A 16,895-nucleotide genomic window follows, 5' to 3' on the forward strand; every position below is an offset into this window, starting at 1 on the left:
ACACAGACACGAGGAGAATGTGCAAACTCCACACAGTGACCCGAAGCCGGGTTCCTGGCGCTGTGAGGCAGCAGCGCTAACCACTGTGCTACTGTGCCACTCCAATCATGTTTAATGATTGTTCAACTGCTAAGAGTTAAGCTGCTTCATTTTGTTAGAGGCAACGAGGGATGGGCAATAAATGCTGGCTAGCCACAATGCCCATGTCCTATGAATGAATAAAAAGGTCATATTTAAACTGTGTTATGATGAAGTTTGTTTTGATAAAAGATTCCTAATTTGTCAGTCAAATTACTCCTGGAGCAAAGTATCCTTTCTTCACATTTATGCCAAAATAGAAAATTGTGGGTGCCTAATATGGCTTCATAATATACCTTCGGGTTCTAACCTGGGACCTGAACAAGTGATGCATTTTATTTGCGAGTTGTTTCAGATAGCAGTGCACAGGAATGCAATCACAACGTTAACTGAGGACTTAACTGTATCTACACTGGTGTTGGTAATGTGGGACTCTTGGTCAAACAAGCTAGCATTCACTATTCGATCCGACACGATGTTCAATTTGAGATAATCTGGGTTTTAACCTTGGTTGAAGTACATTTAATGAGACCTGTACAATAAGTCCTCGCTTAAAGTTATGACTATGTTCCTGAAAATCACAACTTTATGTGAAACGCTGTTTCCCGTCAGAACCATAGAATCCCTACAGTACAGAAGGAGGCCGTTCGGCCCATTGATGCTGCACCGATAACAGTCCCACCCTATTCCCGCAACCCCACATATTTACCCCACTAATCCCCCTGAAACTAGGGTCAGTTTAGCATGGCCAATCAACCTAACCCGCACACCTTTGGACTGTGGGAGGAAACCCACGCAGACACAGGGAGAACGTGCAGACTCTGCACAGTGACCCAAGCCGGGAATTGGAACCTGGGTCCCTGGTGCTGTGAGGCAGCAGCGCTAACCGTTGTACCACCCTGAATAAGAATCAATATTAAAACTGGAGTTGGGCCATGTCTGGTCTTCCTTGCCAGAAAATAAGCATTGAAATATTATACAGTCCTATAAGTTGGAGTGCTTTACATTTTGGAAATTCCTACATTGGTAAATTAAATAATTAAAACAAATTCTTTTTTTTTTAAATCAAAGAAAAAGTATAACTTCTTATTTACAGTACTTCCTGCCTTTGTTTCCCAATCCTCCTTGTCACCACAGATCCTTCTCCCTGACCACGCGCTTCTGCCCCTCCCCGATCCGCCCCCTCACTGAATCTCCTACTCCAGCGCGACCCCATACATACTGCCTCCCTCTCCTGAACCCACATCCCTGTTCGCAATCCATATCTGACCCAAAGTCGGAGTTCTCTGTACACATCCAGGCTGAAGGGTGATGCTGGTGGTTTTGGCTTCTGATGTTTTTGTTTTATTTTTTGCAGGATATTTTGTCTAAATTAGAGAAGTGGTGGCCTGATGTCCTCCATCCCAACGGTACTCAGCTCTGGTATGTCCTTTCGTAACATCCTCTTATCACAAACCACAGGAAAATAGTCACGAGTGGACATTTAACATTAGCTGCTTGAGGGATCCTATGTATGCTTAGCCTTGTTTGCTTCAGTCTATGCAGAGACCTCATTTTAAGATATTTCTGTCTACGCACAACTACATTTAAATGCTAGACCGGAGGGGTTAACTAACTCTAAAGCTGAACAATTGTAGCTGGCTTGACTACATGTAGAATCAGAAAGCATGATGGGTTATCGAAAAATTGGCTGCATTCCTGAAGGGTACACCGTGCAGGCAAACAGTTCCTCAACAGCAGCTGCAAGGATTGTTTTTCTAGACGGAGACAGCATGTGAAAGACACTTCCAATAACGGGATATGGGTTGAAATATATTTTTGGACTTTAGCGTATGTGTGTTCAGTTTTGTTCACGTTCAATCTCCAAGTATGTTTTTTTTTGCTTCTGTCATGTTAATTTTTTAAGTTCTGTCTTCTGTGGACAGAACAGAAGGAGGCCATTGGCCCTTAGGGTCTGCACCAACTCTCCGACAGAGCATCTTACACAGGCCCACTCTCCCATCCTATCCCAGTAACCCCACATATCCATCCCGCTAATCTAACCTTACACACACATCTTGGGACACTAAGGAGGAGGTGATGGCCTAGTGGTCTTTTGTTCTGTCCACTCCAACACACCATCCAATGATGCCCCAGTGTTGCACTGAAGGAGTGCAGTTTTGTCAGAGGTGCCAGTGTCCTGATGGATCGTTAAGCAAAGACCCCTGCTCAGTTTGATTCCCATCCACGCCTCCATAAACATTTTGTTCGTCCAATCGATGGGGGAAATGCAAGTATCTGTGGTCCATGGATTCCCTATAGCACATTTAGCACTGAGCTCTCGACCAGCACGGTGGCACAGTGGTTAGCACTGCTGCCTCTCAGCGGCAGGGACCTGGGTTCAATTCTGGCCTTGGGTCACTGTCTGTGTGGAGTCTGCACGTTCTCCCCATGTCTGCATGGGTTTCCTCCGGATGCCCCAGTTCCCTCCCACACTCCAAAGATATGTGGGTTAGGTGGACTTGCCATTTTTCTTCTATTCATTCATGGGATATGGGTATCACCGGCTGGGCCAGCATTTATTGCCCAGCCCTAGTTACCCTTGAACCAAGTGGCTTGCTCGGCCATTTCAGAGGGCAGCTGAGAGTCAGCCACATTACTGTGACTCTGGAGTCACATGTAGGCCAGGCCAGGTAAGGACGGCAGATTTCCTTCCCTAAAGGACATTAGTGAACCAGATGGGTTTTTCCGACAATGATTTCATGGCCATCAGTAGATTCTTAATTCCAGATTTTTAAAATTGAATCTGCCGTGGTGGGATTCGAACCCGGGTCCCCAGAACATTAGCTGAGTTTCTGGATCAATAGTCTAGCGATAATACCACTAGGCCATCGCCTCCCCATTAGTGTCCCAAGATGTGTATGTTAGGTTAGATTAGCGGGATGGATGTGTGGGGTTAGGGCAGGAGAGTGGGCCTGTGTAAGATGCTCTATCAGAGAGTTGGTGCAGACCCGATGGGCCAATGGCCTCCTTCTGCTCTGTAGAAAGGGGATGGGGGTTGTGGGGCGGAAGGGAGGGGGAGGGGCAGCTCTTCATCATCAAAGGACAACCAGAAGCCAAGCTGTGCTGTGTAGCATCTAGAATTGTAGAGAACAGAAATGATTGTTCTATCGTAGAGTAATAGAGGCTTACAGCATGGAAACAGGCCCTTTGGCCCAACTTGTGCATGCCGCCCCTATCCATCAAGTCTGCCCAGTTCTTTTACTCACTGCCTGCTCTGAACTCCAGTTCAATGCCGGCACCTTTACCTCCAAATGCAAATTAGGGTAAAATGGAGGAATGAAGGAGTCTTGTGACCTGTTCTGAATTCTTCAGATTGCACCTGGTTAAAGGGGCTCAGGTTGTTTTACAAGGTGCAAGATATTCACACCTGTAAACCATGAGCAGAGCAGCTGTGCTGACAGTGGAAAGACTGTTAGTCTCCAAGTCCCAGGGAAGTGTTAGAAATGTCAGGTTTCATAAACACGTATATTCTAAATCCAAGAGAGCGGAGAGATAGAAGCACAAAGTCTCTTGTTCACCACACAGGATGCAGGTGAGAGCTTGCGTTCGGATTGAAGACACCAAGTTTGTGAGAGTTTAATCAAGGCTGGTTTAAACAAGGCTGGAAGATTCACCTAGCTTTGATGAGAGGAAGGGGGTCTCCAATTCGTCCCTCACCGTGAAAGCCAGTTGAGGGAGTAAAGTCATCCAGTTTTTAAAAAAAAATAATGAGCTAAGAATTATTTTAAACTAGATCCCAGGGAGCGAAATGCTGACTTTAAGGGATAATGTATAACCAAGGAGGGAGATTTTTTTTGTCGTTTGAATGTGAAATGAAGGATCTTTTCTGTAGTTTAGAGGAAACAAATTGCCAACTGAAACGGTGTTTAGTCAGTGTTGTTTTTAGTTTGGTACAGTAAAGGTCTCAAAACTCAGTTGCCGTCCTTTCAGTTAGTCACTGCACGATTTGAATTTATTTTAACAAGTTATTGATCTCTACGGGGGTTAAAATATTTTGAACATTCTTTGTTTTCAAGTGAGAATTCCCTTTTAAAAGGCTTTCTGGACTCAACAAGCGATTCTGAAAGAGAATCTCCTGTTCTAACCCCTGATTCTATTTGAAATTGTATTAAATTAGCACACACTCATGGGAACAATCTCTCGTTATTTTACCTAGTATTTGGCCACCCCTTAACCTTCACAGCTCCGCAAGGAAGATCCTAGCTTCTCACTTTATCTTAACTGAAAGCTTCATCCTTTGTAATCTCCCACTTGGGCCTCTCTGATGACAGGCCTGATATCCTTTGTCTCTCGAATTAAGCCCATCATAGGGGCTGTCGATTCATATCAGTGGGAGAGGCAGTAGTGTAGTGGTACTGTTGTTGGACTGTAATCCAGAGACCCAGGGTAATTCTCTGGGGACCCCAGGTTCGAATCCCACCATGGCAGATGGTGAAATTTGAATTTAAAAAGTAAAATCTAGAATTAAGGGGTGACACAGTGGGTTAGCACTGCTGCCTCACAGCGCCAATTACCCGGGTTCGATTCCCGGCTTGAGTCCCTGTCTGCGTGGAGTTTGCACGTTCTCCCCGTGTCTGCGTGAGTTTCCTCCGGGTGCTCCGGTTTCCTCCCACGGTCTAAAGATGTGCAGATTAGGTTGATTGGCCATGCTAAATTGCCACTTTGTGTCAGCTAGTAGGGTAAATACATGGGGTTACGGGGATAGGGCCTGGCTGGGATTGTGGTCAGTGCAGACTCGATGGGCCGAATGGCCTCCTTCTGCACTGTAGGAATACTATGATTCAATGAAAAGTCTAATAATGACCATGAAACCATTGTCGATTGTTGGAAAAACCCATCTGGTTCACTAATGTCCTTGAGGGAAGGAAATCTGCTGTCCTTACCTGGTCTGGCCTACATGTGACTCCAGAGCCACAGCAATGTGGTTGACTCTGAAATGCCCTCCGGGATGGGCAATATATGCCGGCCCAGTCAGCGATGCCCACATCCCATCAATGAATAAAAAAGGTTCCCCATCCCCCCCACCACCCCCGCCAGAGCCAGTGAAGCAGGTGGAGAAATGAATTATCCTCCTTTGTTTGCATGCGGTATGTAATTAACTGTCCAAGGCTGAGTAAGTAGACTGCATACTGCAAGATAATCAAAATTATCTCTCTTCTTCAAGATGGGAGTTGTGCCAATTCAAGGGCCCTATTGTAGTTCCCTAGAGTTGGCTCTACTGGGCTTGGGGGAATTCTATTTGCCTTCAGTGCAACAAGCTTGGGGTGGTGGTGGGGGAAATCGACCAGAGTTCCTGCATCTGGTCACTATTTCACCTCGGGTCGGGAGAGAATTCACTTTGCTGCTTCCCCACAAGGTCGAATAGTCTGACGGCCATTACTGCTGAGGCACATGCATGAAGGAAGTTCCTCTGGGCTTAGAGTCATAGAGGTTTACAGCATGGAAACAGGCCCTTTGGCCCAACTTGTCCATGCCACCCTTTTCTTTCATCCACTAAGCTAGCCCCAATTGCCCGCATTTGGTCCATATCCCTCTATACCCATCGTACCCATGTAACTATCTAAATGCTTTTTAAAAGACAAAATTGTACCCGCCTCTACTACTACCTCTGGCAGCTCATTCCAGACACTGTGTGGAAAAAATTACCCCTCTGGATCCTTTTGTATCTCTCTTCCCCCCTCATAGCTCGGTAACTATCTACTTACATTTACGGGGATAGGGCCTGGGTGGGATTGTGGTCGTTGCAGACTTGATGGGCCAAATGGCTTCTTTCTGTACTGTAGGGATTCTGGCTCTTCACAGAGCTCCTATCAAACAGAAACGGGAGCCAGGTGGATGGATTCCTGATCAGTAAGGGAATTAGGGGTTATAGGGATCAGGCGGGTAAGTGGAACTGATCCACTTCAGATCAGCCATGATCTTATTGAATGGCGGGGCAGGCTCGAGGGGCTAGATGGCCTACTCCTGCTCCTATTTCTTATGTTCTTAGGTCAAAGGAGGTGATTTTGGGAGGGGGTGACCAGAAGTCGGATCTGAGGGGTGGGTTTTAAGGAGGGCTTTAAAGGAAGGTGGGTAACTGTGGAATTGTAACATGGCCCGAGCTCGGAAACATTGGCAGAGTAATAAAGCCTCCCAACAAGATGGGTTGAAACTTGGTGTCTGCAGTGAGTGGAGATGGCAGAGTTGCTCCCACTCACCACATCTAACTACCACGGTAGCACAGTGGTTAGCATTGTTGCTTCACAGCTCCAGGGACCTGGGTTTGATTCCCGGCTTGGGTCACTGTCTGTGTGGAGTTTGCACATTCTCCCTGTGTCTGCGTGGGTTTCCTCCGGGTGCTCCGGTTTCCTCCCACAGTCCAAAGATGTGCGGGCTAGGTTGATTGGCCATTCTAAATTGCCCTTTAGTGTCCCGGGATGCATAGGTTAGAGGGGTTAGTGGGTAAATATGTAGGGATATGTGGATAGGGCCTGGGTGGGATCGTGGTCGGTGCAGACCCGATGGGCCGAATGGCCTCTTTCTGCACTGTAGGATTCTGTGATTCTAACACCATGGCTCTCTCTCTCTCCATGTAGGAAACATGAATGGCAGAAACATGGTACATGTGCAGCTACGCTGGAATCTGTAGACACGCAGAAGAAGTATTTCAGTAAAGCACTGGAACTGTACCAAAGCATCAACCTGAACAGGTAACCAGTCTCTCCCCACCCTTTCTTTTTAAATAGATTTCAGATTCCAGCCAACCTCTTCTCACTGAAGCAGCCCTGTCTGGAACTTTGGTTCACGTTTTTCTCCCAAGTCTCGGGCGTATTCAAAGCGGAAGGGAAATCCTACAATGGGTATAACCAAATGGGCGAAGACGTCATTGGATCTATTTGTGCGCTTTGAGTCGTGTCCTTTTCCTAGCCACCTCTATCCCTCTCCTTGTAGGTTCATAAGATATATAGGAGCAGAATTAGGCCATTCGGCCCATCCGAGTCTGCTCCGCCATTCGATCGTTGCTAATACCTTCCCGGTGCTGTGACTGACAGAAATGTTTGTACTGCAAAATTTGAGGCACTGTGAGTTAGCACTGCCGCCTCACAGTGCCAGGGACCAGGGTTCAACTCCAGCCCTGGGGGACTCTCTGCATGGAGTCTGCACATTCTCCCCGTGCCTATGCAGGTTTCCTTCACATGCTCCAGTTTCCTCCCATAGTCCAAGAGATGTAGATATAGACATGTAGATCCAGATTTAATATTCAATGTCATTCTACTCCTAGAATCCCTACAGTGCAGAAGGAGGCTATTTGGCCCATCGAGTCTGCACTGACCACAATCCCACCCAGGCCCTATCCCCATAACCCCACATATTAGCCCCACATATTAGCCCCACATATTAGCCCCACATATTAGCCCCACATATTAGCCCCACATATTAGCCCCACATATTAGCCCCACATATTAGCCCCACATATTAGCCCCACATATTAGCCCCACATATTAGCCCCACATATTAGCCCCACATATTAGCCCCACATATTAGCCCCACATATTAGCCCCACATATTAGCCCCACATATTAGCCCCACATATTAGCCCCACATATTAGCCCCACATATTAGCCCCACATATTAGCCCCACATATTAGCCCCACATATTAGCCCCACATATTAGCCCCACATATTAGCCCCACATATTAGCCCCACATATTAGCCCCACATATTAGCCCCACATATTAGCCCCACATATTAGCCCCACATATTAGCCCCACATATTAGCCCCACATATTAGCCCCACATATTAGCCCCACATATTAGCCCCACATATTAGCCCCACATATTAGCCCCACATATTAGCCCCACATATTAGCCCCACATATTAGCCCCACATATTAGCCCCACATATTAGCCCCACATATTAGCCCCACATATTAGCCCCACATATTAGCCCCACATATTAGCCCCACATATTAGCCCCACATATTAGCCCCACATATTAGCCCCACATATTAGCCCCACATATTAGCCCCACATATTAGCCCCACATATTAGCCCCACATATTAGCCCCACATATTAGCCCCACATATTAGCCCCACATATTAGCCCCACATATTAGCCCCACATATTAGCCCCACATATTAGCCCCACATATTAGCCCCACATATTAGCCCCACATATTAGCCCCACATATTAGCCCCACATATTAGCCCCACATATTAGCCCCACATATTAGCCCCACATATTAGCCCCACATATTAGCCCCACATATTAGCCCCACATATTAGCCCCGCATATTAGCCCCGCATATTAGCCCCGCATATTAGCCCCGCATATTAGCCCCGCATATTAGCCCCGCATATTAGCCCCGCATATTAGCCCCGCATATTAGCCCCGCATATTAGCCCCGCATATTAGCCCCGCATATTAGCCCCGCATATTAGCCCCGCATATTAGCCCCGCATATTAGCCCCGGATATTAGCCCCGCATATTAGCCCCGCATATTAGCCCCGCATATTAGCCCCGCATATTAGCCCCGCATATTAGCCCCGCATATTAGCCCCGCATATTAGCCCCGCATATTAGCCCCGCATATTAGCCCCGCATATTAGCCCCGCATATTAGCCCCGCATATTAGCCCCGCATATTAGCCCCGCATATTAGCCCCGCATATTAGCCCCGCATATTAGCCCCGCATATTAGCCCCGCATATTAGCCCCGCATATTAGCCCCGCATATTAGCCCCGCATATTAGCCCCGCATATTAGCCCCGCATATTAGCCCCGCATATTAGCCCCGCATATTAGCCCCGCATATTAGCCCCGCATATTAGCCCCGCATATTAGCCCCGCATATTAGCCCCACATATTAGCCCCACATATTAGCCCCACATATTAGCCCCACATATTAGCCCCACATATTAGCCCCACATATTAGCCCCACATATTAGCCCCACATATTAGCCCCACATATTAGCCCCACATATTAGCCCCACATATTAGCCCCACATATTAGCCCCACATATTAGCCCCACATATTAGCCCCACATATTAGCCCCACATATTAGCCCCACATATTAGCCCCACATATTAGCCCCACATATTAGCCCCACATATTAGCCCCACATATTAGCCCCACATATTAGCCCCACATATTAGCCCCACATATTAGCCCCACATATTAGCCCCACATATTAGCCCCACATATTAGCCCCACATATTAGCCCCACATATTAGCCCCACATATTAGCCCCACATATTAGCCCCACATATCCCCTGACATTCTGGTCAATTTAGTATGGCCAATCAACCTAACTGGCACATCTTGGACTGTGGGAGGAAACCGGAGCACCCAGAGGAAACCCACGCAGACACGGGGAGAATGTGCAAACTCCACACAGACAGTGACCCAAGGCCAGAATTGAACCCGGGTCCCTGGCGCTGTGAGGCAGCAGTGCTAACCACCGTGCCACCCTAATACTTTGTGTTGGTTAGATCCAAAGTTGTGCGTGTTAGGCTGACTGGCCATGCTAAATTGCCCCTTAGTGTCAGGGGGATTAGCAGGGTGGGGTTACAGGGATAGGGCCTGGGTGGGACTGTTAGTCGGTGCAGGCTCGATGCGCCGAATGGCCTCCTCCTGCACTGTAAGGATTCTATGATTGAGGATATTTATATCAGATCAGCAATTTGTTGACTAGAGATTGACGGTTCTTTTAAACTTTTATTCAGTGTTCTTGTGAAGTTTGGTATTTTGCCATCGCCCAACTATTATAGGGTGAGTATTCACTGGTGTTTTGTCCTTCAGAGCATCTTGAATTTGTCCTGTGCTTTGCGCCTCTTTCTGCTCCAATCCTTATGGTAACATTCTCACATTTAGATGGAGAAAATTGAAAATGCACTCTTGTCATCCTATCGAGTGATACCGAAGATTCAGTGCCTCCCTCCGACTGGGGTAACGTATGCTTTCTGCTTCCAGTCCCAATCTAAACCTGACTTCAAGTAAATTATAAGATCTTGATATAAAACTTAAAATTTTCAATACTTTTTCTCCATGATTTACCTGGCTGCTGTTTGCGAATCCAAAATCTGGATGCCAAAAGTTTGAGGTTTATTTATTAGTCACAAGTGAGGCTTACATTAACACTGCAATGCAGTTACAGTCCAGCGCCTGTATGGGTCAATGCACCTAACCAGCACGTCTTTCGGACTGTGGGAGGAAACCCACGCAGACATGGGGAGAATGTGCAAACTCGCCCAAGCCAGGGATCGAACCCAGCTCCCTGGCGCTGTGAGGCAGCAGTGCTAACCACTGTGCCACCCGTATTCTGTTCCATCCAGCTAGCCCACACTGTTTAAAGCTCATTTTTATTAGTGTCACAAGTCGGCTTACATTAATACAGCAATGAAGTTACTGTGAAAATCCCCTAGTCGCCTGTCCGGGTACACTGAGGGAGACTTTAGCATGGCCAACGTACCCAACCAGCACGTCTTTCGGACTGTGGGAGGAAACCGGAGCACCCGGAGGAAACCCACGGGGAGAACGTGCAAACTCCGCACAGACAGTGACCCAAGCTGGGAATTGAACCCAGGTCCTTGGCGCTGTGAGGCAGCAATGCTAACGCACCATGCTGCCCTGTGTAAAACTGATGCAATACGAAGACTGATTAGTGTCGACTGATTTAGTGTTGAGCGATTATCCCAGTACCAGCAGTGATAGCTCATGTTGACGGGATTGCAGGGGGGGGAGATTACACAGGAATCACTTGGTGTTTGCAGCAAGTTTAAATCTCCAAGTCTGAGAATTGAGGTTAAATGGTGATTTGCAATTCCGAGATTTGAGTCTACAATTGCTTGCAAGTCGATTTGAAATGACTTTACTTGATTATAAATATGTGATTTTAAACACTTTGGATTGGTTTTGCTTTAGAAAACAAAAGCCTCGCTTGGAGCTCAGTTGTTTACATGGTTGTTTTATTTCCACCACTTCCCCAAACGTAGGAAAGCGCGGTGCAAATACTGGGCCAGATCGAACTCTGTTTCACCAAAGACTTTCAGCTGATGAACTGCACCGAAACTATGCCTCACACGCTTGCCTCGGGGAATGACGGACAGCGCACCACCTACTTGGGCTTTTCCGTGTGTCGCCGTGACCAGGACGTCTATTACCCTCCGATAAAACGCCTGCGGGAGAGAAGGCAGCGGTCGCAGTGATGTTCTGTGCCGCTAGTTCACTGGAGTGTACAAAGCATTGGTGTCTTTAGTGTTGCTCACAGGGTATAAGCTGTCAGTTTGGGAACAGTGCCACATTTTAACATTGAAAAGAAGAGTGTTAACAATACACAGTGGGATGGGCAGTGTGGGCAATGCAGTGGGTCAGACATCATCCTATGAGGGCAAGTACATGTCTCCAATGTGATTTTTCTAGCATTTAATGTCTTTTTTTGTGTGTTAAACACCATTTCCAAAATCACATTAACACTTATGTGCAGCATTACTGAAAACAAACGATTTTAATAGATTTTGTAGCTTGTATCTAAATTACTGCCAAGATAAACTTTTATATCTCAATTTAAAAGAGGCTTACCTTTATAGTGTGGGTGATTTAACTGGTGTGTCAGATAGTCACCAATTTTATTATGATGTTTGATGTTGGCCAGGACATTGAGTTTAAAAATTGGCAAGTCATGTTTCACCTTTGTAGAACCTTATTTAGGCCGCACTTGGAATATAGTGTTCAATTCTGGCCGCCACACTACCAGAAGGATGTGGAGGCTTTGGAGAGGGTACAGAAAAGATTTGCCAGGATGTTGCCTGGCATGGAGGGCATTAGCTACGAGGAGAGGTTGGAGAAACCTGGTTTGTTCTCACTGGAGCGACGGAGGTTGAGGGGCGACCTGATAGAAGTCGACAAGATTATGAGGGGCATGGACAGAGTGGATAGTCAGAAGCTTTTTCCCAGGGTGGAAGAGTCAATTACTGGGGGACATAGGTTTTAGGTGCGAGGGGCAAGGTTTAAAGATGTACGAGGCAGGTTTTTTTTTTACACAGAGGGTGGTGGGTGCCTGGAACTCGCTGCCGGGGGAGGTAATGGAAGCAGATACGATAGTGAGTTTTAAGGGGCGTCTTGACAAATACACTAATAGGATGGGAATAGAGGGATATGGTCCCCGGAAGGATAGGGGGCTTTAGTTCAGTCGGGCAACATGGTTGGTGCAGGCTTGGAAGGCCGAAGGGCCTGTAGCTGTGTTGTAATTTTCTTTGGACTGGCGATGCATTCAACCTTGGTGCTTGAATATGGGGAAACAAATATTGTTTCATCGGTGAATAGGATGAGGAAATGCAGCCTAGTTTTTGCCTTTAAATCTTTAGTAATTTGTGCTCTTGTTTCTTCTCACCTGCCACTCAGTGTCGTTCCCTTACCCATGAGGAAGTGCCAGGCTATGCAACTGGAGCTTCCTCACAACTGGTGGTTAGTGAACACATGGGCCCCACACCACACAACATTCAATCCAGCTTCCTGTGCACTTTACCTCGAGGAGAATTCTCTCTCACACTTGCTGGTGGTGCATGTGGCTGTTTCGATCAATCTTAGTTTAGAAAGTATTTGAAAGAGGTGCCTCTTTGTGTACCTACCTCAGTCTCAGGAGCCAAAATCACCCATCACCACTGTGATAGTTCCACTCAAGGAGATCTAAGATCTGTTTCAAAGCTTTCAAATAACTTTTCTAATGAATAATTAAATCCAGCTTGGTGGGGTGTATTAGAATCCCTGCAGTGTAGAAGGAGGCCATTCGACCCATCTGCACAGACCATAATCCCATCCAGGCCCTATCCCCATAACCCTGCATATTTACCCTAGCTGGTCCCCCTAACACTAAGGGGCAATTTAGCGTAGCCAATCAACTTAACCCGCATATCTTTGGATTGTGGGAGGAAACCCACGCAGACATGGGGAGAATGTGCAAACTCTACACAGTGACCTGGGTCCCTGGTGCTGTGAGGCAGCAGTGCTAACCATTTTGCCACCATGTCACTGACCCTTTTAATCACATTTTAGTTTGATGTTTTAAGTTTCCTTTATGCTTAAGTTTTTTGTTTTGAGTGGTTACCCCTCCTCCCTTTAAGGGGCTGCCCCTTTTACTTCGTCGCTCAGTTTGTTTCATTTAGTTTACTTGTTTTGCCAAAAGGAAAGGCTTGGTAAAATCACACTACTGCAGTTTCCAGATAAAGGGTTTTTTTCTTCTGACTTTGTCAATATTTGCATGAAATGTTACCCATGTAATTCAATAAATCATTAAAGAATTCTTCTAAAATAACCGTCCTGAGTGCATTTTTAAACTGAGGTCGTTATAGAGGTGGATGATTTCACAATTCCTCGGTTAAGATCTTGCCTTTAACACACCTTTAACAGAGTTTAAGAAAATGGATGGTCAGCCATTGATGAGATCAGGAAGGATTCGCAATGAAAAGTTTTTAGTCCAAAGTTATTAGAGATTCTATAAAACCCAAAGGAGATCATTCAGCCCATTGAGACTGCACCAGCAACAGTCCCAGCCAGGCCTGATCCCCATAACCCCACATATCTACCCTGCTAATGCCGCCACTCCCTCCTCCCGACACTAAGGGGCAATTTAGCATAGCTAATTCACCTAACCCACACACCTTTGGCGTGTGGGAGGAAACTGGAGCACCCGGAGGAAACCCATGCAAATTAGACACAGTCACCCAAGGCGCTGAGAGGTAGCAGTGTGAACCACAGAGCCAACAAGCTGCCCACAAGTAGGATGGGTAATAAATGCACTGTGAAGGAAGATGAATTATACAATGAAACCCTTATATTAAACATCTCAGACTGGAACTGGCTGTATTTTTACAATTTTTTTATTGCGTGTACTGTTGTTAAAATCAAACTGCAATGGATGAAGGGAGTCTCCGACACCTTGGATGTTGGATAAAAGAATTCATTACCAACCACCCTGTGCTGCCGCCATGGTGAACCTGCGATGGTTTTGGAGGCAGCTATAACGCAAGTTCTAAAAAGTGTGTGATCTGATTGTGGAAGTTCCAGATAGAGTAGGTTTGCTGGTAAACCACGAATGGAGTTGATGCATTGAAGGTTGTTATTCCTGAGCATATCTTGTATGTTCTGCCACACAAGTTATTTTGGGCAGTTGTCCAATTGGTACAGGTTTCACTGAACTGTTCAGTAAGATGCCTCTGTGATTAAGGCAGTTGCAGAGTTCTTGTCAAAGCAGCTTGTTAAACAGTTTGGCTTTGATAACAGCAATTCAATCCATCGTGTGGGCGGCACAGCTTTGTGATCTACGTGTTTAAACAGCAGGGACGGTATTCATTTCATCAGGAACTCATCAAGAGGACAGCAGACCATTGCTTCATGGCTGATTGTTCCACCAGCAGAATTATAGAATCCCTACAGTGCAGAAGGAGCCCATTGAGTCTGCACCAAGAACAATCACACCTAGGTCCTATGCCCACATATCTACCCTGCTCATCCCCGAGTCACGGGCATTCAGCCTTGGATCTTCAGGTAAGCGTTCTCCAAGGCGGCCTTCACGACACACGACAGCGCAGAGTCGCTGAGCAGAAACTGATAGCCAAGTTCCACACACGAGGACGGCCTAAACCGGGATGTTGGATTTATGTCACATTATCAGTAACCCCCACAGCTTGCCTCCTGGGCTTACAGAATCTCACTAGCTGTTCTGTCTGGAGACAATACACATCTCTTTAACCAGTGGTTAATGCTCCCTCCACACACATTGTCTGTACCTTTAAGATCTGGTTGGCTTTAGGGATTTGCATTCTAATCAGTATTCTGTAACTTGATTTTGTATCTCTGTGCCCTGTTTGAGAGCAGGTTTCCACTCCATCTGACGAAGGAGCAGCGCTCTGAAAGCTTATGGTATTTGCTACCAAATAAACCTGTTGGACTTTAACCTGGTGTTGTGAGACTTCTTACTGTGTTCACCCCAGTCCAACGCCGGCATCTCCACATCATCCCCCTGACACCAAGAATCAATTGGACTGTGCTTCAGTCTGAGACAGTAAATGCCCCATAAAGCAATCAGCACTCCACAGTTTAATGGGACTCATTAAAACAGGGCGGCGCAGTGGTCAGCACCACTACCTCACAGCACCAAGGACCCTGGTTCAATTCCGGCCTCGGGTGATTGCGTGGAGTTTACACATTCCCCCCCGTGTCTGCGTGGGTTTCCTCCGGGTGCTCTGGTTTCCTCCCACACCTCAAAGATGCGAGGGTTAGGTGGATTGGCCATGGGAAATTGTCCCCTAGTGTCAGGGGGATTAGCAGGGTAAATACGTGGGATTGTTGTTGGTGCAGGCTCGATGGGCTGAATGGCCTTCTGCACTGTGGGGATTCTCTGATTAACAGGAAGACTGTATTAGGATTGAAAAGAAACTTTTAAAATAATTTGCCGAAATTCCCCACAGTAGATACTTCACAAAATAGATTCAATTGTTCAACTGCCCAGTTGAATATCCACTCATCCTTCATAATTTGTTAAAGCAGCAGCAGTGGGTTTTGACCAGTCATCTTCTGCAATCTCACACTGTTTAAAAACAGGATTCAAAGGCACTGAACCCTTTTTCCTGTACTAAGTTCATGATCTGTTCATGAAAGGATGTGATATTATACCCAGCACTCCGTGTTTAAGCTGTGGTCAAGGAATGGACAACATAGAACGCTCCAAATTCGGAAAAGTCACAAAAGGAAGCAGCGACGAGGACACAGGAAGAAGCAATTCCATTTATACTATTTACTGTTCACAAAACCAACAAGGCCCTTGTGATGGCTGTCAGACATGGAAAGCCCAGCCCTGGTACGGGTTTGGCGTGGCCACGGACCACAGGGTTGTGAATGTAACATTGTGCCAGCGTTGCTGGGAATATCGGGGCTATCTTCAGCCTCGGGACATCTTGCAGGTACTTCCGCAGAAACTAAACTCTCCGAGCCAAGAACATTTTCACGCTAAAAACGGGTTTTCCTCTTCCTGCCCGTGTACTTTGTGTCATTTCGAACAGTCCTGGGGAGGGAGGAGAGGGGAGAAGAGTTAAAAATCTGTGCACCAGTTGTGAGCATCAATCTTTAAACTGCACCCTGGATAGAATCATAAAATCCATACAGTGCAGAAGGGAGGCCATTGGGCCCATTGAGTCTGCACCAACTCTCTGACAAAGCATCCCACCCTGGCTCTATTCCCGTAATCACATATATTTACCCCGCTAATCCCCCTAACCTACACATCTTGGGACAAAGGGGGCAATTTAGCATGACCAGTTCACCTAACCTGTACATCTTTGGATAAAACATTCACAATTCCTTTCCAATTTACTTCCAAGTGGATTGTTAAATAATTGAAGTAAACTGACATCAAACGCATTGTTCATTTGCAAAGTTGAGGAAAGGGGAGGAGAACGGGACTGGAATGGGAAGGACGAGTTGGAATGAGCATGTGCAGAATAATGATGGGCCAAATGGCCTCCCTCCATCTGAATGATACCAAGAGAGAGAGAGAACAGGCCAATGCTCCCTTTAGCATGGTGACCGAGTCAAGGATAGGGGTATCTTCCATTTTATTCCAGGGAAGAATTCCATCCTGTTCCACCACTGCACTGACCATGACAATCGAGGTCAAGGAATTTTCTGCGAAAGGGAATAGAGAGGCTTCTGATTTACTGGGAAAAATCTTTCCCTACTTTCACTCCGCATCCCAGAGGAAGGAACAATGCCATCATTTCGGGATGGAGTGGTGTACTC

General features: G+C 46.5%; 2 protein-coding genes across 5 annotated transcripts in view; one reads left to right on the plus strand and one right to left on the minus strand.

The window, feature by feature from the left end:
* The window catches only part of rnaset2 (ribonuclease T2), a 30,374-nt gene extending 15,907 nt beyond the window's left edge, over positions 1–14,467 (plus strand). For all 3 annotated transcript variants that reach the window (XM_078230290.1, XM_078230291.1, XM_078230292.1), the window contains exons 6-10: positions 1,436–1,500; positions 6,696–6,809; positions 9,827–9,872; positions 9,975–10,049; positions 11,096–14,467. In XM_078230290.1, coding sequence (XP_078086416.1) covers positions 1,436–1,500; positions 6,696–6,809; positions 9,827–9,872; positions 9,975–10,049; positions 11,096–11,308 — 513 coding nt within the window. In that variant the 3' untranslated portion in view covers positions 11,309–14,467. The remainder of the gene's footprint in view (positions 1–1,435; positions 1,501–6,695; positions 6,810–9,826; positions 9,873–9,974; positions 10,050–11,095) is intronic.
* The window catches only part of bud23 (BUD23 rRNA methyltransferase and ribosome maturation factor), a 33,655-nt gene continuing 30,720 nt past the window's right edge, over positions 13,961–16,895 (minus strand). The window contains exon 12 of one of the 2 annotated variants that reach the window (XM_078230287.1): positions 13,961–16,161. In XM_078230287.1, coding sequence (XP_078086413.1) covers positions 16,107–16,161 — 55 coding nt within the window. In that variant the 3' untranslated portion in view covers positions 13,961–16,106. The remainder of the gene's footprint in view (positions 16,162–16,895) is intronic. The other variant, XM_078230288.1, reaches the window with a different exon arrangement.

Source organism: Mustelus asterias, chromosome 15 (assembly GCF_964213995.1).
Source record: "Mustelus asterias chromosome 15, sMusAst1.hap1.1, whole genome shotgun sequence".
Lineage (NCBI taxonomy): Eukaryota > Metazoa > Chordata > Chondrichthyes > Carcharhiniformes > Triakidae > Mustelus > Mustelus asterias.